Genomic DNA, 26,671 nt, shown 5'->3' with positions numbered 1-26,671 from the left:
ATAAAAGCAAAATACTGCGGATGCTGGAAATCTGAAACAAAAACGAAAATTGCTAGAAAAACTCAGCAGTTCTGACAGCATCTAATGGAGAGGAAGAAAGAGTCAACGTTTCAAGTCCGTATGACTCTTCATGAGTTCTGATGAAAAATTCATGAGTTCTGATGAAGAGTCATACAGACTCGAAACGTTAACTCTGTCTTCCTTTCCATAGAACCACAGAAAACTTACAGCACAGAAGGAAGCCATTTGGCCCATCTTGTCCATGCCAACCCGAGGATACCCAGGTGCCCTTTCTAATCTCACCTTCTTGCACCCGGCCCATACAGCTTACAGCACTTAAGGTGCAGACCCAGGTATTTTTTAAAAGACTTTAAAGTTTCTGCCTCTACCACCAACTTGAGCAGCAAATTCCAGACACCCACTACCCTCTGCGTAAAAAAAGTTCTTCTTCATGTCCCCCCTACATCCCCTGCCACTTATCTTGAATCTATGTCCCCTGGTTCTAGAATTCTCCACAAAGGGAAACAATTTTATCCTGTCCACTCTATCTATTCCCCTCATAATTTTGAACACCTCAATCAAGTCACCTCTCAGCCTTCTTTGTTCTAAGGAAAATAACCCCAACTTATCCAATCTCTCCTCGTAGCTACACTTTTTTAACCCTGGCAACATTCTTGTAAACCTCCTCTGCATCCTCTCCAGAGCTATTACATCCTTCCTGTAAGGTGGTGACCAGAACTGCACATGATACTCCAGTTGTGGCCTCACCAGTGTTTTATACAATTCCAACATTATATCCTTACTTTTATATTCTATACTTCTGCCAATGAAGGAGAGCATTCCATATGCCTTCTTTACAACCTTGTCTACTTGAACTGCTGCTTTCAGGGACCTGTGCACTTGTACATCAAGATCTCTCACTTCATCTACCCCTCTTAGTATATTCCCATTTATTTTGACCTCCCTAAATGTATGTATGACTTCACACTTCTCTATTCTGTAATCCCTAAATGTATGTATGACTTCACACTTCTCTATTTTGTAATCCCTAAATGTATGTATGACTTCACACTTCTCTATGTTAAAATCCATCTGCCACTTTACCACCCACTCCACCAACCAATCTATATCATTTTGGAGATTATGACTATTCTCTACACTATCCACTACTCGGCCAATCTTTGTGTCATCTGAAAATTTCCCAATCGCGCCCCGCACGTTCATGTCCAAATCGTTAATATATAACACGAAAAGAGCAAGGATACCAACACCGAGCCCTGTGGAACACCACTTGAGACAACTTTCCATTTGCAAGGGCATCCATCGACCATTACCCTTTGTTTCCTGTTACAAAGCCAACCTTTTATCCAGTTTGCCACATTACCCTGAATCCCATGGGCTTTTACTTTCCTGATCAATCTGCTATGTGGAACCTTGTCAAATGCCTTGCTAAAATCCATGTACACAACATCCACTGCACTACCTTCATCAACCCTTCTTGTCACTTCCTCAAAGAATTCAATCAAATTTGTGAGGCAAGACCTGGCTTTAACAAATCCATGCTGACCATCCCTGACTAGTCCATGCCTTTTTCACATGACAGTTAATCCTAACTCTCAGGATTGATTCTACTCATTTGCTCACCAATGATGTAAGACTAACTGGCCTATAATTGTTTGGCATTTCCTTTGATCCCTCTTTAAACAATGGAACTACGTTTGCATTTGTCCAGTCCTCCGGTACCTCCCTGTATCTAGTGAAGATTGGAAAATCATCCTCAGAGCATCTGCTATCTCCTCCCTGACTTCCTTCAGCAGCCTTGGAAAGAATTCTTCTGGCCCTGGTGACTTATCAACTTTCAAGGATTTCAACCTTTTGAGCACTTCCTCTCTTTTTATGACTATCCCGTCCAATATCTCGCAGTGTTCCTCCTGGACTACTATATCTACATCCTCCCTTTCCTTTGTAAACACGGAGACAAAATATTCATTCAAAACCCTTCCCACAGCCTCTGCATCTACACACAAGTTTCCATCTTCATCTCTGATAGGTCCCACTTTTTCCTTAACTAACCTTTTAGCATTAATGTATTGGAAAAACATCTTTGGGTTATCTTTAACTTTAGTTGCTAATCTTTTTTCATGCCCTCTCTTTGATTTCCTTATTTCCTTTTTTACTACGTCCCTGCACTTCCTATATTTGTCTAGGCTATCTGCAGTGCTTAGTTCTTTGTGCCTATCATACGCTTTCTTTTTCTGTTTGATCTTCCCCTATATTCCTCTAGACAACCAGGGAGGTCTAGTTTTGGCAGTACCACTCTTATTTTTGTAGGGGACATGTCTACTTTGTGCTGTCAGACATGCTGAGTTTTTCCAGCAATTTTCATTCTTGTTTGCATTAGAAGAAATTAGTGCCTATCACCAAGCAAGCTCTCCCCAGTGCAGCTTGCAGCTTCTGGTTGGGTGGGAAATCAGCCAGCTCTCATGCTAAACTAGCTGGCAGCTCTGAACTGGAGGGAGGTGGGGTGAGGGGAATATGATTTTGGTGGAGTGGAGAAAAAGAGAATGAGCGTGGGGGGCTTAATATGCTGACAGCAGGGAGGAGAATTTTTTGGAGGTTTGGGGTGCAGGAGCATTTAAGAAATGGGCGCCTGGAACATGACAACTGGCCCAATTGTATTTTGTTTCATGCAATGCATTGTTTTATAAATCAAAATGATCCTCCTCAATTTTAGAAAGTTTAACACAAGTACTAATTGTTCACATATAAGTACTGATTCTGTGAAGTATCTTCCTCACCTCCCTGAATTTGCTTTATCCGATCTCTACTCAGTATCCTCAGTGTTGATTCCAGATTTTGTTGTAGTGTTTCCACATTCCGTAGATCATTTACCTTGAAAATATAATTAGGGGACAGTGAAATCTGTTGGAGTTCACTTTCATCTGCGTCTCCTGATCCAATACTGAAAGGTGCAACACCAGCCGCTTTCAGTGCTAAAGCTGCCCGACTAACATCATCGGATGACTTGCTGGAAGTGAGAAGGATCAAGAACTGGGGTACACCTTCCTCTGCTCTGCCACCAGCAGACTGAGAAAAGACGTTTTTTTCAACAAAGTCCAAAGCTGCACCAGTGTTGGCCCGACTCCCTCCTAGTTGCTTGAGATTATTTACTCTTTGATTTATATCACTTTTTATGGTGTAGCTGTTTAAGTAGAAGTTGACTTTGGGGTTATCACTGTACTGTATGACACCAAGTCGGACTTTGTCACGTCCAATGTCCAGATTATCAACCACTTTAGAAATGAACCTTTGAACTGAAGGGAATGCACCTTTGACTTTGTCTGATCCATCAACAAGGAACACAACATCCCTCTTAACAGCATCTGTAAAACACGGAAAATAAATATGTTTATATTATTCAGTGTTAGTCTTGGGAAACCAAGCAGATGTGTGTGAAGCTACCTATTCACAATCTAAATTTGGAGTAAGCGGTTTGTTCTTTCAAACAGAAATGTTTGGTCAGATTGAGACCTTTCTCTGTATTTCCCAGTCCTGTCTCACAACTGAACCTTTGACAGCAGCTCAAAAATAAAATAATTGAAACCTCATCTGGGACACAGTTCAATTTCATGTGATTTGCTATTTAACATTGTTGGGTTAGAATGACGTGCAATGAAAGCTTCTGTATTTATATAGCACATTTCATGGGCAGAATTTAGTCAACCGTTGGGAAGCCAACCATCACCTGCGATCGATGCCATAGGTGATTTCACACTGGGTGGGCCAATTAAGGCCCGCCCAGCATGAAATGCGAGCGGCAGTGCTCAACACTTCCGGTGCAGGCAAGGGGGGTGAGTGTGAGCGGGGTGAGGTGAACTTTGTGAGTGCTCACTTGAGAATCTCCCTGAGGCAGTTCGCCTCAGGGAGATGAAGAATTTAAAAAAAAGTAAAGATTAGAAAAATATTATAAAACATGTCCCCTCATGTGAGTCTGTCATTTCAGAAGGGAGATGTTATAAGTGAAATCTGAAAAATTTTATTTCATTTCTATTTGATGTTGGAAACCTCATCTTGCCCGTGGATGAGGTTTCCAAAAAAATGCAAAGGCCATTTGGCCTTTTCACCTCCACACCAACCGTAAGGTTGGATGGGCAGCAAAAATTCTATTTAATTCTTTTTATCCTTTAATGGCCTTAATAGGTCTTTTAATTGTCGGCAGGCGCACGCCGGAGTTGACAGCACGCCCACCAGCTGAAAAATCATGCGGCTGCGAGGCTACGTCGGGTCACTCAACCGATGTCAATGCATGTCATTTTATGCTTGAGCAGGTTGAGCGTGCGCCTGCCCGCCGAGGTAAGAATTTTGCCCCATGTCTTTAGAATGCCCGAAGCGCTTCATAACTAATAAATGATTGTTGATGCATTAGCACTGTAGAGAATCACAGCTGCCAATTTGTACAAAGTAAGATCTCACTATTTTCAATCAGTGTTTGGTGGACCAGTCAGGAGTGACCCAATTTTAAATGATTCAGAATGACTTTACAAATGATACACTACCATTTGTTAGCTTATTGAGGTGCAGCAGTCAGTTTCTTTGTAAATGAAAATCAAAACGGTATTTAAAAGCTTTTAAAATGTGCCTGTTAGCATCCTTGCACCTCCAAATGTAAAGCTTAAGTTTAGGAGTCTCCTTAAAATCCCTTAAAAGGCTGTGTTTGGCAGAAATTCACAATGGTGATTAATTCTCTCTCGGGGCATGGTCAGTAGGCAGTGCCTATTTTTAGCACAATGTTTTATTAATCTAGCACAAAGAATTACAGAAGTTCAATCTGTGCTAGGCATAATTTGCACTTGAAATTTCTGTCTTTTGCACTGGTTTGCTCAATTTTGAGTGAATTGTATTGTACAAAGCAGTACTGAAGGCTTGTATTCAATACATCCCATATCTGCTCAAGTTCAGCAGGTCCATTGAGAATATGCCAAACTGACAAATCAAAAAATAAAAATGCCTGGGGATACTTTGGAATGACCAGATGTGACAAGTGGAATATTCACAAAATATATCAGAGTGGCAGTTAATTTGGAATCATGGTACAAGTGCTATTCCTTACAATTATGCAACCTGAGATTTCAATCCACCACTCCAGTTAGAATAACACCAGTCACCCACTTCCCCACGCAAATATCAAAGCTGCAGCTGGGCCAACCAAAATGCAAGGAATTCTTGAAGATCAACCCCGTTAGCTGATGAGCTGAAGAAATCCAGTCTTGATTATAGACTGTGATTAGTTGCAAGCCATTCTTTAAAAGGTAAACAGAAGAAATTAGCATGAAGAGCCCAACACCAAGGAAGCTTCGCTCAGTGCAGCTCACAGCTTCTGGGAGGATGGGAAGTCTGCTACATCTCATCCTAAGCTAGCTGGTGGCTCAGATCCTGGGGAGAGAGCATGGGGGGGCGGGGTAAGATATGGTTTTTTTGTGGAGTAGGGAAAGGGGGAAATGAGGGAATGAGGGTTAAAAAGCTGGCAGCAGGCAAGTGGGAGAATTTGAGAAATGGAAAATGACAATTGTCCCCAATGCATTTTGTTTCACCCAATGTATTGATTTTTTAAAATCAAAATGATCCTCCTCAATTTTAGAAAGTTTATCACAAGCACTACTTCTTCACATATAAGTACAGATTCTGTGGTGTTTTCCTTACCTCCCTGAGTTTTCTTTCGAATTTGGTTTATCCGATCTTTGTTCAGTATCCTCAGTGGTGACTGCAGATTTTGTTGCAGTGTTTCCACATTCCGCAGATCATTTACCCTGAAAATATAATCAGGGGACAGTGAAATCTGTTGGAGTTCATTTTCGTCTGCGTCTCCTGATCCAATACTGAAAGGTGCTACACCAGCCTCTTTCAGGGCTAATGCTGCCTGACTAACATCATCGGATGACTTGCTGGCAGTGAGAAGGATTAAGAACTGGGGTACACCTTCCTCTGCTCTGCCACCAGCAGATCGAGTAAAGATGGTATTTTTGACATAATCCAAAGCTGCACCAGTGTTGGCTCGACTCCCTCCTATTTGCCCGAGACTATTTATCATATTCTTCACCTCCTGCGTTGTGGTGTAGCTGTTTAAGTAGAAGTTGACTCTGGGGTTATCACTGTACTGCACCACACCAACTCGGACTTTGTCACGTCCAATGTCCAGATTATTGACCACTTTAGACATGAATCTTTGAACTGAAGGGAAAGCAGCTCTGACTTTGTCTGATCCATCAACAAGGAACACAACATCCCTCTTAACACCATCTGGAAGAAATAGAAAATAAATCGGTTTATTTTTCAACATTAGTCTTGGGAAACCAAACAAATGCTTGTGAAGCTACCAGATCACAATCTGAGTTTGGAGTAAGAGGTTTGTTCTTTCAAACAGAAACGTTTGGTCAGTTTGAGATCTTTCTCTGTGTTTTCTAATCGTGTCTCATGATTGAAATTTTCTCAGCAGCTCCCGATTAAGAGAACTGTGACCACACACAGAATTCATTGCCCTCCCCCAAAGTAAGTTTGGACACGGTGTTGGTGGGAAGGTGCAATGTGGGGGTCCCGTTATTTTACCATCTCCAGCCCGATTATATCCATGGTGGGAAGGCCCGTGGATGGCCTTACTGCTCCCCCACCAAAGGAGGCAGTTAATACCCACTTAAGGGCCTCCTTCTGTTGCAGCTGCTGTTCAACCAGTAGCAGGCAGAGCGTGTTTGTTTGCAGGTTACCAGGGGTCCCTTGTCATCAGGTACTCAGTGCCTGATCAAGGGACCTGGAATCAGGAAGAGGAGTCTATTGAGAGGCATACTTGCCTGATTTGCAGTCACACCCTCCTGACCATTCACCAACTCTAATGTTCTACTGAGTCTAAGTGACGTGACTGCCTTCTGGAACGAAGTGTCCAGGGAACTCTTCTCCCTCCCTGATTCTCACAATGGGCGGAGTTTTACTGCCTCTCCCCTTCCCGCCGAAGTCAATGGAGTTTCGAATGGCTCATCGCATTTTATAGCCCTGTCTCCACCGTGATGGGGCCATAAAGTTCCACCCAATGTCCCCGACTCAGACTCCAGCTTAGCAATTCAGATGGTGATGGTGAGCTGCCTCCTTGAACTACTGCAGTCCTTGTAGTGTATGTACACACAGCGCTGTTAGGGAGGGTGTTCCAGGATTTTGACCCAGTGACAGTGAAGGAATGGCGATATATTTCCAAGTCAGGATAGTGAGTGGCTTGGAGGGGAACTTCTAGGTGGTGGTGTTCCCCTTCTAGATAGTAGTGGTTTTGAGTTTGGAAGGTGCTGTCTCAGGAGTGAGCTTGGTGAGTTTCTGCAATGCATCTTGTAGATGGCACACACTGCTGCCACCGTTTATTGGTGGTGGAGGGAGCAAATGCTTGTGGAAGGGATGCCAATCAAGCAGCTTGCTTTGTCCTGGATGCTGTCGAGCTTCTTGAGTGCTGTTGTAGCTGCACTCATCCAGGAAAGTGGAGAGTATTCCATCACACTCCCGACTTGTGCCTTGTAGATAGTGGACAGGCTTTGGGGAGTCAGGAGGTGATTTACTCACCGCAGGGTTCCTAGCCTCTGACCTGCTCTTGTAGCCACAGTATTTATATGGCTGGTCCAGTTCAATTCCTGGTCAGTGGCAACCCCCTAGGATGTTGATGGTGGGGGTTCAGTCATGGTAATGACATTTTTAAGGGGTGATAGTTAGATTCTCTCTTGTTGGAGATGGTCATTGCCTGGCACTTGTGTGGTGCAAATGTTACTTGCCACTTGTCAGCCCAAGCCTGGACATTGTGCAATCAGCAAAGAACATCCCCACTTCTGACCTTATGATTGAAGGAAAGTCATTGATAAAGCAGCTGAAGATGGTTGGGTCTAGGACACTAGCCTGAGGAACTCCTGCAGTGATGCCCTGGAATTGAGATGATTGATCTCCAACAACCACAACCATCTTCCTTGATGCTAAGTATGACTCCAACCAGTGGAGAGTTTTCCCTTTGATTCCCATTGACTCCAGTTTTGCTGGGGCTCCTTGATGACATTCTTGGTCAAATGCTGCCTTGATTTCAGGGGCAGTCACTCTCTCTTTATCTTGGGAGTTCAGCTCTTTTGTCCATGTTTGAACCAAGTCTGTAATGAGGTAAGAAGCTGAGAGGTCCGTTAATGGATCCTCTATCCATGCTAATATTTAACCCCAACTCCATGAGCCTTTATCCTGCCTATTAACCTCTGTGTGGCTCCTTATCAAATGTGTTTTAGAGATCCGGGTATATTACATCTACTGGTTCCCCTACATCTACCCAACTAGTTACATCCTCAAAAGACTCTACTAATACATTTGTCAAACAGGATTTCTCTTTCATAAATAACATGTACAATTTTGATCTTCACATTTAAGGAAGGATATACTTGCATTGGAGGCAATACAAAAAAGGTTCACTAGATTGGTCCCTGGGATAAGAGGGGTGTTCCATGATGGGAGGCTGGATAAATTGGGTCTATACTCTCTGGAGTTTAGAAGAATGAAGGGTGGTCTGATCGAGACATATAAGATTCTGAAGGGGCATAGCAAGAGATTGTTTTCATTGGATGGGGAATCTGGAACACAGGGGCACAGTCTCAGTATAAGGGGACGGTCATTTAGGACTAAGATGAGGAGAAATTACTTCACTAAAAGGGTTGTGAATCTTTGGAATTCTCTACCACAGAGGGTTGTGGATGTGCCATAATTGAATATATTTAAGGCTACAATAGGCAAATTTTAGGTCTGTCAGGGAAACAATGGATATGGCGGTGTGTGAGAAAGTGGAGTTGAAATCAAAGATCAGCCTTGTTCGGATTGAATGGCAGAGAAGGCTTGATGGGCCATAAGGTCTACTCCTGCTCTTATTTATTGTGTTCTTGGGAGTATTATTAACTGATTCAAGCTGGCACTTGAGACTTGAATGGGGTTGCTAAATAGATCTATAGAATGATAGAAACTTGCAGTGCAGAAGGGCCAAAATTTTCAGGACTTATAGCATTTTCTGGCCCAACGCTACTCATGTCAGTGTTGCATCCTCAAGCACAATCTTATGGAAGGCAGTCAATTAACTGGCTATCTCAGCGTTCACCATCCAGTTAGGGACCAACAGGCAGGAGGCCAGGTTTACTGTGCGATTGACAACACTACATTTAAAGGGATGTCAGTAACCTGTATGCCCCCAGTCCCAGTAATAACTGATACCCTCAAAAATGCCCATCAGTACTTCACACATCTGCTCCCTTAGTTCTATCATTATTCTTGGAGAAGTACCCTGGAGATGCATTGATTTTGAGCCCTCTTAGCCTGTCATAGGTTTCCAACTGATTTATGTTGAATTTAGCTCTACTTGGAATATCACTACTGAGGAACAGCATGTTGTTCATTATTTTCTCCTGGTATTCACTAGGAAATGAATTGTTTATGCTATTAATTATCGCAGGTCCATCCTGTCATTCGGCCCATCGAGTCTGCTCCACCATTCAATGAGATCATCACTGATCTGATAAACCTCAACTCCACTTTCCTGCCTTTTCCCCATACCCTTTGATTCCCTTACTGATTAAAAATCTCTCTATCTCAGCCTTGAATATACTTAATGACCCAGCCTCCACAGCCCTCTGAGGTAAAGAATTCCACAGTTTGACTACCCTCTGAAAGAAGAAATTCCTCCTCATCTCTGTCTTGAATGGTGACCCCTTACTCTGAGATTGTGCCCTCTGGTCCTAGATTCTCCCACAAGGGAAAACAACCTCTCAGCATCTACCCTGTCAAGCTCCCTAAGAATCTTATATATTTCAATAAGGTGGCCTCTCATTCTTCTAAACTCCAATGAGTACAGGTCCAACCTACTCAACCTCTCCTCATTAGAAGATCCCTCCATACCTGAGATCAACCTAGTGAACCTTCACTGGGCTGCCTCCAATGCCAGTATATCTTTCCTTAGATAAGGGGACCGAAACTGTTCACAGTATTCTCAGTGTGGTCTAACTAGTGCTTTGAATTGTTTTAGCAAGACTTCCCTATTTTTATACTCCATTCCCTTTGAAATAAAGGTCAAAATTCCATTTGCCTTCCCTATTACCTGCTGAACTTGTATGTTGATATAACTCTGAAGGCAACATCTATCGTCTTCACTATCAGCTATATGGTCAATTTTTGTGTCATCTGCAAATTTCCCAATCATGCCTCCCACATTTAAGTCTAAATCATTAATATATATAACAAACAACAAGAGCTCCAACAACCACTGGAATACCACTGGAAACTCCTTTGTATTCGCGAAAACATCCATTGACTATTACCCTTTGTTTCTCGTCGCTGAGCCAATTTTGGATCAAACTCATCACTTTCCCCTGTATCCCATAGGATCTCACTTTTTTGATCAGTCTGCCATGTGGGACCTTTTCAAATGTGTTACTAAAATCTATGTAGGCATCATCCACTGCACTACGCTGTCAATCCTTCTTGTTACTTCGTCAAAAAATTCTATTAAGTTAGTAAGACATGATCTTCCCCTAACAAAACCATGCTCACTATCCCTGATCAATCTGCGCTGTTCTAAGTGACAGCTTATCCTGTCTCTCAGAATTGATTCCAATAATTTTCCCACCACTGACATCAGACTGGTCGGCCTATAATTTTCTGGCCTATCTCTCGCAGTCTTTTTAAATATTGGTACAATGTTCACAGACCTCCAATTCTTTGGTACCTCGCCTGTATCTAGTAAGGAGTAGAAAATGATCCTCAGAGCTATTTCCTTCCTGGCTTCCTTTAACAGCCTGGGATACAATCCATTCAGCCCTGGTGATTTAGCCACCTTCAAAGATGTCAATCCCTCCAATACTTCCTCTTTCATTATGTTTATTGTATCTAATCTCCTCCTCTTTAACTAGAATCTCTGCAACATCCCACTCCTTAGTGAAGACAGAGACAAACTGCTCATTGAGAACCCTGCCCATATCTTCTGCATCAACTCACAAGTCACCAGGTACATCCCTTTCCTTAGTTATTCTCTTGCTCTTAATGTACTGGCAAAACATTTTTGGGTTTTCTTTGATTTTAACTGCCAATATTTTTTGTATCTTCTTTTTACTTTCCTTTCTTTCTTCACTCCTATACATTCTATACTCCTCTAGGCTTTCTACAGTATTAAGCTTTTTGTGACAGTCATAAGCTTTTTTTCTCTACTTTTTCTTACCCGGGATGCTTCTGGATAACCAGGGGGCTCTAGATTTGGCAGCACCACCCTTTTACTTTGTGGGGACATGCCTACACTGTGCGAGTAGAGTCTCACTGTTGAATGGCTCCCACTGATTTGACAATGTTTTCCTTTCTAATCGCTGTATCTAGTCCACTTTCACCAGTTCACCTATCAGCTTCATAAAAATTGTCTTCCCCCAATTTACCCTTTGTTCTATCTTTGTCCCTTTCCATAATGATGCTGAATCTAACTGTATTATAGTCACTATCTCCAAAATGGTCCCTCATGACAATGTTAGAATTGCAGGTCCCTTTTGGAGTAAACCTGAACAAGCTTCAGAGTGAATTGAAAGCAGGTGATGCTCATTGAAGTCTGTACATAAGAGCTGGGTTTTTCGCCAGTAGGGGAGCTGGCTTCTGGATAGGGAGAGAATTCAGAAAGGAAGAGTGGAAACTGATATTTGTACTGAACTATAGTTTAACAATAAAACAGTTGTGATTCACAAAATGTCTTCTGCAGCCTGATTCAGTGGAAGGATATTCACCTTTTAAATGCCCCACTGCTACTTCATCCACTTACCCAGCTTCATTTCCTCAGGCTAAATCTAGAATTGCACCCTCTCTCATTGGGCTTGTTACATGCTGGCTAAAAAAGTTCTCTTGAAGGTAGTTCAAGAATTTTGTGCCCTCTGTGCCCTTCACAATGTTGATATCCCAATTGATATTAGGACTGTTGAAGTCCCAAGCCATTACTGCCCTATTGTTTTTTGCACTCAGAAATTTACCTACACATTTGATCTTCTAACTCCCTTCCACCATTTGGGGGTATATAGTACACCCCTAGCAATGTGGCTGCCTCTTTTTTATTTCTGAGCTCAATCCATATATATGGCCTCAACTGATGCTTCATTTAGTATATCATCCCTCCTCACAGCTGTAATTGATTCCTTAACCAATAATGCTACATCCCCACCTCTTTTATCCCCTTCCCTATCCTGCCTGAAAACTCAATATCCAGGGATGTTGAGCCACCATTTCTGCCCCTCTTTAAGGCAAGTTTCCATGATAGCAATGATATCATGCTGCCATGTGTCTATCTGTGCCCTCAGCTCATCGGCTTTATTTGCTTTACTCCTTGTATTTACATATATACCTTTTAACATTGCCAAATTCCTATGCTATACACCTTTTAACAAGTGCTTCTTCTGTCTTTCAGAGTCATTCACTAATTCTCCATCTCCCATTCCCTGCTCTGAATTTACCTCCAGTTCCCATCCCCCTGACAATCTAGTTTAAACCCCCCATCAGCAGCAGCAAATCTCTCTGTGAGAGCACTCGTCCCAGTTCTGTTCAGGTATAGACCGCCAAGCTTGTACAGATCCCACCTTCCCAAGAACCAGTCCTAATGCCTCAGAAATCTGATGCCCTCCCTCCTACACCAGCTTTCCAGCCACATGTTCAATCAGCACTCTCTTCACATAAAGTGTAAATTGTTGTTTTCCCCCTATAATGGTAATGTTGCAAGTGTCCTGATGAGTTCAAGATGAAAAGCTTAGACATCTCTCTTTTTACAGCAATACTCAAGTTCTGCACTACCAAACAACTAAAGGTAATGCAGTTTACACATTCTTGTAAGGACTAATTACTCCAGTCATTCCACATTTTCTGGAATAATACAACAGATATTTTGCGCAGCAGATATGAAAATCCCATCACCTCCCTAAAGAATTGATGAGCTCTTGTGTATGGATTCTGCTGTGGCTTGGAATGCCATCTTGGAAAGGATATATCTGCAGCAGGACACACTGTATCTGAAATTGCACTGAGGTTTTAGTTGTGTATATCTGTATAAACAACCGTGTTGTGTTTCTATCCTCATGTTACATACCTCATTGTTTTTACATCACATTTCACTATAAATCACATAATCACAAAAACAATTAATCCTTGATTTTTATATCTAAACAAAGTAGAGATTCCTCACCTCCAGGTACAATTGGTCGGATTTGGATAATCTGATCTCTATTCAGTATCCTCAGTGGTCTCTGCAGATTTTGTTGCAGTGTTTCCACATTCCGCAGATCATTTACCTTGAAAATATAATCAGGGGACAGTGAAATCTGTTGGAGTTCATTTTCATCTGCGTCTCCTGATCCAATACTGAAAGGTGCTACACCAGCCTCTTTCAGGGCTAATGCTGCCTGACTAACATCATCGGATGACTTGCTGGCAGTGAGAAGGATTAAGAACTGGGGTACACCTTCCTCTGCTCTGCCACCAGCAGACTGAGTAAAGATGGTATTTTTGACATAATCCAAAGCTGCACCAGTGTTGGCTTGACTCCCTCCTATTTGCCCGAGACTATTTATCATATTCTTCACCTCCTGCGTTGTGGTGTAGCTGTTTAAGTAGAAGTTGACTCTGGGGTTATCACTGTACTGCACCACACCAACTCGGACTTTGTCACGTCCAATGTCCAGATTATCGACCACTTTAGAAATGAATCTTTGAACTGAAGGGAAAGCAGCTCTGACTTTGTCTGATCCATCAACAAGGAACACAACATCCCTCTTAACACCATCTGGAAGAAATAGAAAATGAAATTATTTGCTATTCGACCATTGCCTTTAAAGACAAAGCTGTCAGTATAAACCTCCTTAAGCATAACCTGATGGTGGACTGACAAGATTTGAAACATCTGATAGATTGCAAACTTTCTCAGTATTTTTTAGATTTAGCCTCCTGGGTAGCGATACTCAAATTAATTTAGGCCATGACTAGACACAGTTCAATTCTATTAAATGTGTTTCTGAAAGTTATACTGATCCATCCTGACAAATGGGACAGAGTTTTTAATTTGTGTCAGAGCAGGATTGGAGACCTCAGGTTGAAAAACTGGCCTCGGGTACTGACAGTTTGCCATTGGACTATTTTAAAAGTGGATGCTTCAGGGTGGGGAGACCAGGTTGAGGGGAGATAGGTGGCAGTTGTCAGTTATTTCATCCAGCAAGGGCTGCCAGCCTCCTGCCTGCATTCTCCATTGACATCCAGGCCAGAGCTGTACCAAATGTCCTTCCAGACGAGAGATTGGCCTTTTAAAATAATGACCCAGCAGCTATGGCCACTGGGATGACTACAGTTGGGCCTACCACAGCAGACAACAAAAGATTAGAAGATGGAGATGGCCTCCCAATGGAAGACTAGGTTTGCGGTTTTGTGGGGGGCCATATTTCATCCAGTTCAGAACCTCCCCCTCTGATTGGTGTATTGTTTCAATGAAGTTCCATCCCAGAGGAATGTTGATTGTCCCATTTATCAGTATTTTTGTTACAGGAGGAAAATTGCAAAATATACATGAGTGACAATTTCAGTGGTGATTTTGATGCGTGGAGATATATTTGTATATTCATACCTTATTTCTCTTTGTACAGTTATCTGTGGACTCGGTATTTCTGTGAAGTGATGAATTATTGTTTTAATGATGTGATTCCATCACAAAGACAATAAACAGATTACTTCATCACATCAATCACATATTCTGGTTTAATTCCATTACAATTCATTGGGATTGCATTTACCCTTATGCCCACCAGGCATTTTGCGAATATGAGGTTGTATAACTTGGTCGTCCTAATTAACACATTGTTCAACAGCATTCATGACTCCTCACATACTGAAGCAGTCCCTGTCCAAATGCAGCAAGACCTGGGCAATATCCAGGCTTGGGCTGACAAGTAACATTCGCACCACAAAAGTGCCAGGCAATGACCATCTCCAACAAGAGAGAATCTAAACATCACCCCTTGACATTCAATGGCATTCCCAACGATGAATCCCCCATGATCAACAATATAGGGGTTACCGTTGACCAGAAACTGAACTGGACGAGCCATATAAATACTATGGCTACAAGAGCAAGTCAGAGGATAGAAATTCTGCGGTGAGTAACTCACTTCCTGACTCCCCAAAGCCTGTTCACCATCTACAAGGCACAAGTCAGGAGTGAGATGGGATACTTTCCATTTGCTTGGATGAGTGCAGTCCAACAACACTCAAGAAGTTGAACACCAACCGGAATGTTCTTTCAGAGAGCCACTGCAGACTCGATAGGCCGAATGGCCTCCTTCTGCACTGTAAAGATACTGTGATACTGTGGTACAGGACAAAAGGCTACAGAATCTCGGAGAACTGGGGCCAATTCTGGGGCAGAGGGCCAAAACAGCGAGCTGGTTCAAAACAGGCAGGGAGAAGTGAGGGGAGGTGGGGGGGGGGAGGGGGGTGGGGAGCGGTGTCGGTGGGAGGCATTGAAAATTTAACATTCCAGGCTACAAGGTATTCAAGGAAGCGAGGGAGGAATAACAAGGAGGGAGAGATAGTAGTAATCAAATTAAGAATTAATCTCGAGCAAGGGAGGATGGAGTTGAGGAGTCTAAGAGGGAATAATTTTCTGTGAGAATAAGGAACAATTGAGGAAACATTATACATTTGGCCATGAAATAATGCAGAGGAGCTAATAATATAGGAAACTTACAGAGAAGCAAGAACTTAAAGGAGAAAGACTGTCATCTTTCAATTATTCTAAAATAGATTGGGATATTAAAACTGTAAAGGGCAAAGAGAGGGAAGAATTTGTGAAGTGTGTACATGAGAACTTTACAGATCAGAGTGTTTCCAGCCCAATAAGGAAGGAAGAATGCAAATTTAGTTGGGGGCCTTGTGGGGAGCAGTAATCACATTACCAAGTTCTGACTAATTATGAAAAATGACACAAAATAATCAGGGGGAGAATCTGAGGCTCAGCGAGTGGGGGTGGGGCCTGCTTGCCAAGGAGTAAAATGACACAGGATGATGTTGGGTGTGCGTCCCGACGTCACCGCGCGTCATTTAGATCTTCAGTTTGGCGGGCTGCACGCCCACCAAACTGTCAAAGACGTGTTAAGGCCATTTAACTAACAATTAAAATAATTGACGGAGCTGCCCGTCCAACGTTTGCATTTTTCATGGAACTTCATCCAAGGTTTGATGTTTCATGAATGATTTTAAATTTTCTCAAAAATTTTTATTGAAATGAATGCACGTGTCCCAGCTCATTTGACAGTTTCACATGAGAGGACATGTCATAAATTTTTTTCAACACTTTATTGAACTAGTAAAACTTAAAACTATACTCCCTGAGGCACCTCTGTGCATGCGTGAAAGAGTGCACTCCCTACTCAGGGAGAGACGCACAGGGAGTGCACAGCACTTCCGGGTGTGCATCATGCTGGGCGGGCCTTAATTGGCCCATCAGCAAGAAATCGCGGTCACAGCCCAATCATGGGTGGTGGTTGGCTTCCCTATCACTCCCGCCCACCCCCACTAAGCCCGTCCGATGAGGGAAAAATCCTGTCCAATGTCCTGTCTCCTCAGCCCCTCATCATTGGGCAACCTTCTCATTCCAGGAACCTTTCTGCTGAACTTTCATTGTACTGCCTCCAAGGGAACTATATCTTTCCTTAGATATGAAGACCAAGACCGCACACAGTACTCCAGGAATGAAAGTAAACTATCAAAAAATATTTAAAAACAAACAATAGGAGCTTAGGAGAATAAACAATAGGAGAAGCAAATGAAAAGGAAGAGAGGAGCTAAAGTACATATTGTCCTCTTGGTGGGTAAGAGGCGGAAATTCATCAGGGGAAACCAGGGAAAAGCAGAGACTTTGAACAAGTATGATCTGTCTTCATGGTAGATGACCCAAATAGCATCACAAGAATAGTAGAAAATCAATGGGCAAAATGGAAGGAGAAACTTAAAACAATCACTATCACTCAAGAAAAACGTACGAGGAAAAATAATGGGACTAAAGGGTAGCAAGCCCCCTGGACATGATGGCCTGCATCATAGGGTCATAAAAGAAGTGGCTTCAGAGTTAGTGGATGCATTAGTTATAATCTTCCAAAATTCCCTAGATTCTGGGAAAGTCCCAGCAAATTGGAAAACCACAAAATGTAACACCTCTATTCAAGAAAGCAGGGAGTCAGAAAGCAGAAACTATAGGTTAGTTAGCCTAACATTTGACATTGGGAAAATGCTCAAACCCATTATTAAGGAAGTAGTGGTAGGGCAATTAGAAAATCATAATACAATCAAGCAGAGTCAACATAGTTTTATGAAAGGGAAATTGTGTTTGACAAATTCATTAGAGTTCTTTGACGATGTAACAAGCAGGGTGGATAAAGAGAAACCAGTAAATGTCATGTATTTGATTTACATAAGGTATTCAATAAATGCCAATGGTGTTGGAATAACATATTAACTAGGATAAAGGATTTGCTAACTAACTGGAAACAGTCAGGATAAATGGGTCATTCTCAGATTGGCAAACTACAACCAGTGGAATGCCACAGGGATCAGTAATGGGGCTCAACTACATCCAATCTATGTTAATGACTTGAATGAAAGAATGGACTATATTGTAGTCTGATTTTCTGACGATACAAAGATGGATAGGAAAGCAAGTTGTGAGGAAGATACAAAGAGTATGCAAAGTTAGGGAAGTGGGCAAAAATTTGGCAGATGAAATATAATGTGGAAAAATGTGAGTTAGTCCACTTTGGTGAGAAGAATAGAAAAACAGAATATTATTGAAATGGAAAGAGACTGCATAATGTTGTGGTATAGAGGGACCTAGGTGTCTTCATACATGAATCATATAAATGGAGGTGTAGCAAGTAAACAGGAGCAAAATGTAATGTTGGTCTTTACAGCAAGGGGCATGGAGTACAACTGTGCAGGGCATTGGTGAGACCCCAACTAGAGTACTGCATATAGGTTTGATCTACTTATTCAAGGAGGGATATATTTGCATTGAAGACATTTCAGAAATGGTTCATTAGGTTGATTCCTGGGATGAAGGGTTTGTCTTATGAGGAAAAGTTGAGGAAGATGGTCCTGTACTCATTGGAATTTAGAAGAATGAGGAGGAGAAGCAGGCTCGAGGGGCCAAATGGCATACACCTGTTTCTCCTCTCATGCTCCTGATTCTTATATTCCAGGTGTGGTCTGACCAAAACACTATATAATAGTGCAAAACCTTCTTGCTCTTGTACTCCAATTCCCTTGCAATAAAGGCCAACCTGCCATCTGCCTTCCTAATTGCTCGCTGTGTTTCGTGTATACCCAAATCTATCTGAATATCAATATGTAGAAGTTCCAAGCCTTTCAAATAATATTCTGTTTTTCTATTATTTCTGAAGTGAATAATCTATTTCCCACTAAATACTCAAATCTGCTATCTTGTTGCCCACTCATTAATCTAACTATATATTTTTGCCACCTCAGTATTCTAAAGGTAGTGAAATGTAGTGAAAGTGAACACTGAGCAGGATAATAACATACTTCTGGAACACATAGCCTGCTGAAACAAGTGGACGCATGTCAGATGAAATTTAGCACTGAAGTGTCAAGCAATACATTTTGGTGGGTAGACTGAGGTGAGGCAATATAGAGTAAATGATACAATTTTAAAGCAGGTGGAGGAGATGCATATGTATCTTTGAAGTAGGCAGGACAAGTTGAGAAAGCCATCAAAAAAGCCATTTGGGGTCCTTGGCTTTATTCATATAGAGAAAAGTTGGTATCTATCTTATGAGCTTTGAAATTTTCTGCCATCAGGACCAAACTGGTCCCTACCCCACACAACTTCATGATCTTGTCCAATGAAAGACAGCGGCAGGTCCCTGAGGTGGGATGCCCAATCAGAGGTTCCAAAGCCCCACTAGAAGAGTTGGACGTTCCTGAGGCAGGTTCGGGTCTGCAAGGCCACCTCAAAATGGGGCACTCTTTTAAACCTTTTGAGAATGTAATAATTAAGATTGGCCATACCTGTCATCAGGTCATCTACAAACCACAGAATAGCTACAACACAGGAGGCTAGTCAGCTCAGCGAGACCAGCTCCCTGCAAGAACAACTCAACTGGCCACCCCGGTTGTTCTATAGCTCTGTAGATTTTTTCTCTTCCATACATTATTGAATTCCATTCTGAATGTCACAGTCGAATCTTCTTGCAGCACACTCATAGGCAGTGCATTCCAGATCTTAACTACTCAATGAGAAAAATTCTCCCCCCCCACCCCATTGGGGGGTAAGTGTGGGAGCGGGCGCAGGCGGGCACTCCTCCAATTGGCGCCCCACCATTTTACGTGGGCGGGCCAATTAAGGCCTGCCCAGTGTGACGTCCGCCAGGAAGCACTATGCGCTCCCTGTGCAGGCTGGGGGTGGGTGGGGGGGGCAGGATTCCCTCAGCTGGGAGTGCGCTCTTTCACGCATGCACACGAAAGAGTGCACTGATCTCCCTGAGGCTAAGTGCTGCCTCAGGGAGATCAATTCTGATTTAAAACTTTCATTAAACATGTTTAAAAATTTTCCCTGCCATGTCTCCTCATGTGACACTGTCACATGAGTGGGACATGTCCATACGTTTTATTGAAACCTTTCTTAAAGGTTTAAATACCCTCATGAAACCTCATCCCATCTGTGGATTGTTTCTGTGGAGGTTTCATGCTTTTCCTGAAACCTGCCAGGGCTCCTGGCCTGCCCGCCAACCTTAAGGTTGGATGGGCAGGTCCATTAACGATCTTAATTACTTTTTCAATGGCCTCAATAGGCCATTGACAGGTTGGTGGACGCGCAGCTGACTTGGCTGCGCCCCCGCCGACCTGAAAATGGAAATGATGCGGGGTGATGTTGGGAGTTCCACCCGACGTCACCACGCATCATTTTACATGTCGGCAAGCAAGCCGCAGGACCCACCCCTGCTCGCCGACTGGAAGATCCTGCCCAATGAGTATTTTTTTCTCCTTTGTCACCTTTGAAAGTTTCCAATCGTTTTACACTGGTGTCCTCTGTTTGTCAATCCTTCCGTCAATGGGAAACCCTTCACAGGATGGTTTATGGTCCTGGCTGTGTTCTTCCTATCCCAGCGGCTTCTTGTTGGAGGCTTTGAGAGGAGGCATTGATCAACCCTGGCCTGTCACTGGGAAGCCACCTCCGACATCTGACTAATTTGATTGAATTCTTTGAGGAAATGACAAGGATTGATGAGGGTAGTGCAGTTGATGTGGTCTACTTAGATTTTAGCCAGACTTTTGACAAGGACCCGCATGGCAGACTGGTTAAAAAAAAGCCCATCGGATCCAAGCTGTATACAAAATTGGCTCAGTGGGAGGAAACAAAGGGTAACTGTTGACTGGTGTTTTTGAGACTGGAAGGCTGTTTCCAGTGAGGTTCCACAGGGCTCAGTAGTAGGTTCCCTGCTTTTTGTGGCATATATTAACTATTTGGACTCAAATGTAGGGAGGACAATCAAGAAGTTTAAGATGCCACAAAAATTAGCCGATCATTGGTTGACAATGAGGAGGGTAGCTGTAGACTGCAGGAAGATATCAATACACTGGTCAAATGGGCAGACAAATGGCAAATGGAATTCAACACAGAGAAGTGTGAGGTGATGCATTCAGGGAGGTCAATCAAGGCAAAGTAATACACAATAAATGGAGGATACTGAGGGGTGTAGTGCAAGTGACGAACCTTGGAGTGAACATCTACAGATCCCTGAAGATAGCAGGATAGGTCGACAAGGTGGTTAAGAAGGCAAATGGAATCCTTTCCTCTATTAGCTGAGGCAAAGAATATAAGAGCAGGGAGGTTATGCTGGAACATTTTAAGACATTAGTTCGGCCACAAATTAAGAACTATGTGCAGTTCTAGTCACCTCATGACAGATCGAATGTAATTGTGACAAAAGGATGTAAAAATGTAAACTAGACAGAGTAAAGAGGAGATTTATGAGGATGTTGCCAGGACTGGAAAATTGCAGCTATGAGGGAAGATTTCATAGGCTGGAGTTGTCCTTGGTATGGAAGAGGCCGAGGGGGGATTTGATTGAAGTGGACAAAATTGTGAGGGCCTGGATATTGTAGATATCTATTTCCCATAGAGGAGAGGTCAGTGACTAGGGGCCATTGATTTAAAGTGATTGGTAGAAGGATTAGAAGGGAGATGAGGAAAATATTTTTCACCCAGAGGGTGGCAGGGGTCAGGAACTCAATGCCTGAGAGAATGGTAGAGGCAAAAACACTCAACTCATTTAAAAGTTGCCTGGATATGCACCTAAAGTGCCGTAACCTCCAGAGCTACGGACCAAGTGCTGGAAAATGAGATTAGGCTTGATAGCTCACTTTTCTGCTGGCACAGACACAATGGGCAGAGTGGCCCGTTTCTGCCTTGTAAATTTTTCTACATTTTCTATACACCTGAAAAGGAGTAATATGCAGAGATGTGGGGAAAGGGCGGGGGTGTGGCGATACGTGAATTGCTTTTAGGAGAGCCAGCAGACACAATGGGTCGAATGGTTTTCTGTGCTATAATGATTATATGATTCTATCAGTGAGGGACTCCTTGTTTGATATTGGGAACGTCTCAGGGGCATCAGCAACTTGCCTCCAATTGGTGCCTTAATTGGCTATCTGCTGCTGCCAGGGAGGCGGGTAACCACTGCAGCATTGACCTTCCCTCCAGCAAGATTGCTCTGAAGTGGGAAGGCATCAGAGAACTGAACAGACAAACTATTTTCAAATTTGATTCTGGGTCCCACCTCTGCAAGGCTGATAAGATTCTGCCCAAAAAATACAGAAGCATGGTCATTATTCTGAAACTTGATAATACGCTGAGTTAGGCTGGGAATTTCCAGTTCCGCCCACTGTAGCCGGAAATTCCTGCCCGAAGTCAACAGACCTTTGGCTGGTCCATCAAAGTTTCCATCCCACCCGTGACAATTCCCGCTGTGAGCAGCGCCAGAAAATCCCATCCTTAGTCTCAGGCCCAGTATTTTGTTCAATTCTGTACACTGCACTTTAGAAACCATGTCAAATTCTTAGAGTGGTTGACGACAAGGTTCACTGGAATGGCACCAGGGGTGAGAGACTATTGTTATGTAAAGAAATTGGAGTAGCTGGGGTTGTCCTCCTTTGAGCAGAGAAACTGAAGATATTTGAGATCATGAACAGTTTCAAAAAAGTCAATAAGGACAATGGCAGAAGGGTTGGTAACCTGAAGGCACAGGTTTGAGACGATAGGCCAAAGAAGAGGAGACAATGAGAATATTTTTTGAAGCACAGCAAAATGTTGTGATTTGGAAGCACGGCCTGTAAGGGTGGTGACTGCAGACTAGATAGTCATCTTCAATAGGATTTGGAGAAATACTTGAAGGGAAAAAAGTTTCAGGATTATGGGTAGAGAGGCCAGGATCAGGACAAATTAGATATTGTTTTCAAAGAAGCAGCATGGGTACAATGGATTGAATGGCTTTCTCTGTACTGTGTTGTTCTGTGACTCTATGAGCTCAATGGGCTGACATGATATTCTGCATTGCACATTATTCTAAACATCGATGAGGTTACGGATAATAGCCCAATTTGTAAGAAGGCAGCTGCACTCTTTTACATTTTTAGGAGGATCAATTACTCCAGTCATACCATATTCCCTGGAACATAGTGAGCAATGCAAAGCAGATGCCAAATGAAAATACAACGGATTGGACAGCTAAAGTATACTATTTCATAGGAGACAGGAAAATCCCATCACCTCCCAAAAGAATTGGTGAACTTCTGTGTATGGATTGGAATGTCTTTTGCGCCAATAACTTGCAAGGATTAATTTCTGCTGCAGAACACAGGACCAAATTTTTGCTACCGTGGCGGGTAGCGCAAGTTGGTAGAAGTACCTTGATATAAAGGGCCCTGTCATATGCAATTTTTAATTTTCATTCTGAGGGGGATAAGGGGTGAGGGGTGGTTAGTGTGATCAAGTCAAGCCTGTCTCCTCCAAAGGAAGTTCTTAGGTAGCTGCAGAAGTGGGCTAATAAGAAGGCAAGAATTAGTTTGCTGAGGCTTTGACCCAGTTTTATAAAAGGCTATTAGGCCCTCTAGCCCTCACCCCTCACAACCCGCCATCCACCCCATGCCACCTCCATGCCACCTCATACCATCCATACCATTTCCATAGCCAATCATGCAGTATACACAGGCCTCAGGGGCCATGTAAAGATGAAAACAAAAGTTCTGACAATCTAATAGACCTTGCACTGTTACACAATTGATACAGAAAAAAATGCTCAGTCATGAAATTCAATCAAAGATTTCAAATCCAAGTGGACAATTTGTTATGAAAACAAATAAACTTATATTTAATAACTATGTTGTGAGTTAAGAAACTTAAGAAGTGTGCAAATGAGGTCTGTTTGAACTCCATAAAAATTTTGAATGGCCACACTGAGATTGATTTTGCTGCCTGTGTGATTCACACCCAGCCCCATTTTCCCAAGTAGTGAAACTGGAATTGGCCGGAAATGAGGGCAGGACTTCATCCACATCAGCTCCTACCCGTCATTTCTCAGGATTCTCATGAGTCGTCACGATTTTGCAAAAATCTGGTACACTGGGCCTCGCATTGCACTGATATTGCACCCGTATTGCTATTACCTCAGGTACTAATTTCAGTATAAATCATATTATCACAGAAATTATTATTCATTTGATCTTTATGATATTTAAACAAAGTAGAGATTCCTCACCTCTAGGTATAGTTGGCCGGATTTGGATAATCTGATCTCTACTCAATGTCCTCAGTGGTGACTCCAGATTTTGTTGCAGTGTTTCCACATTCCGCAGATCATTTACCTTGAAAATATAATCAGGGGACAGTGAAATCTGTTGGAGTTCATTTTCATCTGCGTCTCCTGATCCAATACTGAAAGGTGCTACACCAGCCTCTTTCAGGGCTAATGCTGCCTGACTAACATCATCGGATGACTTGCTGGCAGTGAGAAGGATTAAGAACTGGGGTACACCTTCCTCTGCTCTGCCACCAGCAGACTGAGTAAAGATGGTATTTTTGACATAGTCCAAAGCTGCACCAGTGTTGGCTCGACTCCCTCCTATTTGCCCGAGACTATTTATCATATTCTTCACCTCCTGCGTTGTGGTGTAGCTGTTTAAGTAGAAGTTGACTCTGGGGTTATCACTGTACTGCACCACACCAACTCGGACTTTGTCACGTCCAATGTCCAGATTATCGACCACTTTAGACATGAATCTTTGAACTGAAGGGAAAGCAGCTCTGACTTTGTCTGATCCATCAACAAGGAACACAACATCCCTCTTAACACCATCTGGAAGAAATGGAAATCAAATTTGTTTGTTATTCAAGCTTTGCCTTGAAAAATAAAGCCGTCATCATAAACCCTCATCAAGTATAACCTGATGATGGACTGAAAAAATGTTTGTTCTTTTAAACAGAAATGTCGGGCAGATTGGGAATTTTCTCAATATTTTTCAGATTTGCCTCCTGGGCAGCGATACCAAAATTAATTGAGGTTGTTACTGGAACACAGTTTATTCGATTAATTGTATTTTCAGAAGTTATACTAATAGGCTGACGAAAGGGACGGAATTTTAATTTCTGTCAGAGGAGGATCAGAGATTGGAGGGCTGGAGAATTGGCCTCAGAGAGGTGGCGTGTTAGTTTGCCAGCATGTTCCTGCCTCTGGATCATTTCAAAAGTGCATGTTTGGAGTGAGGTGGGTATGCAGGAGGTGGATGAAGGCTGCCCAGCCACAAGTGATGGATAGGAAATTAAAGCCTTTTAAAGGCCTTTAAAGGTAACTGAAGAGACCTAAGTTCAATTCTCCCTGTCGCTTTCCATTTCAACACAACACCCTGTTCTCATGCCCACATGTCCGTCCTTGGCCTGCTGCAATGTTCCAGTGAAGTTCAACGCAAACTGGAGGAACAGCACCTCATCTTCTGACTAGGCACTTTACAGCCTTCCGGACTTAACATTGAGTTCAACAACTTTAGATCATGAACACTCTCCTTCATCCCCACCCCCTTTCCGTTCCCCTTTTTCCAATAATTTATATAGATTTTTCTTTTCTTTTCCTACCTATTTCCATTATTTTAAGTGTATTTCCATCCATTGTTTTATCTCCACCTTTTAGCCTATTTCAATCCCCCCCCCACACCACACCCCACCTCTACTATCTGTCCCTTGCTCATCCTGCTTTCTACCCTAATGTCCCCATTAGCACATTTCCTAGCTAATATCACCTCTTTGTCCTTTTGTCTGTGACATCTTTTGGCAATCTCCACCTATCACTGTCCATCTGTCCAGCTCTACCTGTCCCAACACCCATCCCACCCCCCCTTAAACAGCTTATATTTCACCTCTTTTCTATTTTTCCTTAGTTCTGATGAAGAGTCATATGGACTCAAAACATTAACTGTATCATTCTCCGCAGATGCTGTCAGACCTGCTGAGTTTTTCCAGGTATTTTTGTTTTTGTTGAAGAGACTTCAGTCGGGCTTCTCACTGTGTACTAGAAACAGCCAGGGGTCTCCTGGCAACAGGATGGGATCCTGGCAGAGGGAAGTGTTCAATCCAGTGAGGAACAGCTGACCCCACACCCAACACAGCCATCATGTCACAGCTGAAGCCATTGGCCATGCATGGGAGGGATTGCCCCTCCACTGTGGCAGCCTGGCAGTTGCAGTCATTTCAAATTTAGATGTTTTTACCTCCTGTTTAGAGCATGCATCCAACGTGAAGACCACTTTCACTTTCAGTGCTTCAGCAGCTCCCACCTTGGATGGTATGTCTGCTGGTTTGGCATTGCTGAATGGCCTCCCATTGGTCCTTGAGTTCGGGGGTATCATTGAATGTTGAGCATACTCCTTGGTCACTAACTGGTCATCCCTACAAACAAACTGAAAATTCTCCCAATGTCAGGATCCCAACCCCAAAACAAAATCCATCCCAATGGGTGAGTCCCAATGATGTGTTGCCTGTTTGGTAGCAGGTTAAAGAACATAACCAAGAGTACAGAACCTACTAAATGGGAAACAGAACAGCCAGAAATTGTAGGGGCCACTGATGTTGGAATGAAAAGAGTTGTAGCCCTGCTTTCAGAATCTTAGCAGCAAGGCAGGAAATTAGATAACAGGATCGCGAAAGGTAGGAGTCTCTGCATTACTCCCAGTGCCACATACAGGAGGCAAATCTTCAGGTTCTTGGAGCGTAGGGGCCAGTTCTGGGGCAGAGGAACATTGCAATAACAATGATCTGGCACAGATCTGATTCACAAATTTTAGTAAGGGGGTGTGCCGGTTGGAATTGGGGTTAGAAATTTATCATTCCAGGCTACAAGATGTTTAAGAAAGATAGAGGAATAACAAGGAGGGAGAGGGGTGATTATATTTTTCAAATAAATGATTAAAGCTCTGAAAAGGAGGTAGTTGAGGACCCTCAACTGGAATTGTTTTGTGTTAGAATTCAGGAACAATTGAGGAATCACTGCCCAGTTGGCCTTCAAATAGT

The 26,671-nt window shown here is 42.8% G+C and overlaps 1 protein-coding gene across 7 annotated transcripts in view; it reads right to left on the bottom strand.

Annotated features, from left to right (window-relative positions):
• Window positions 1–26,671, bottom strand: part of LOC121285026 (collagen alpha-3(VI) chain-like) — a 244,697-nt gene that overhangs the window by 127,654 nt on the left and 90,372 nt on the right. For 6 of the 7 annotated variants that reach the window (XM_041201120.1, XM_041201123.1, XM_041201122.1 and 3 more), the window contains 4 exons: window positions 23,871–24,467; window positions 13,241–13,837; window positions 5,701–6,297; window positions 2,799–3,383 (listed from right to left, as the gene is read on the bottom strand). In XM_041201120.1, the coding sequence (XP_041057054.1) occupies window positions 2,799–3,383; window positions 5,701–6,297; window positions 13,241–13,837; window positions 23,871–24,467 (2,376 nt within the window). The remainder of the gene's footprint in view (window positions 1–2,798; window positions 3,384–5,700; window positions 6,298–13,240; window positions 13,838–23,870; window positions 24,468–26,671) is intronic. The other variant, XM_041201127.1, reaches the window with a different exon arrangement.

This window comes from Carcharodon carcharias, chromosome 12, assembly GCF_017639515.1.
Source record: "Carcharodon carcharias isolate sCarCar2 chromosome 12, sCarCar2.pri, whole genome shotgun sequence".
NCBI lineage: Eukaryota > Metazoa > Chordata > Chondrichthyes > Lamniformes > Lamnidae > Carcharodon > Carcharodon carcharias.
This window is presented reverse-complemented; position numbering and strand designations above follow the sequence as displayed.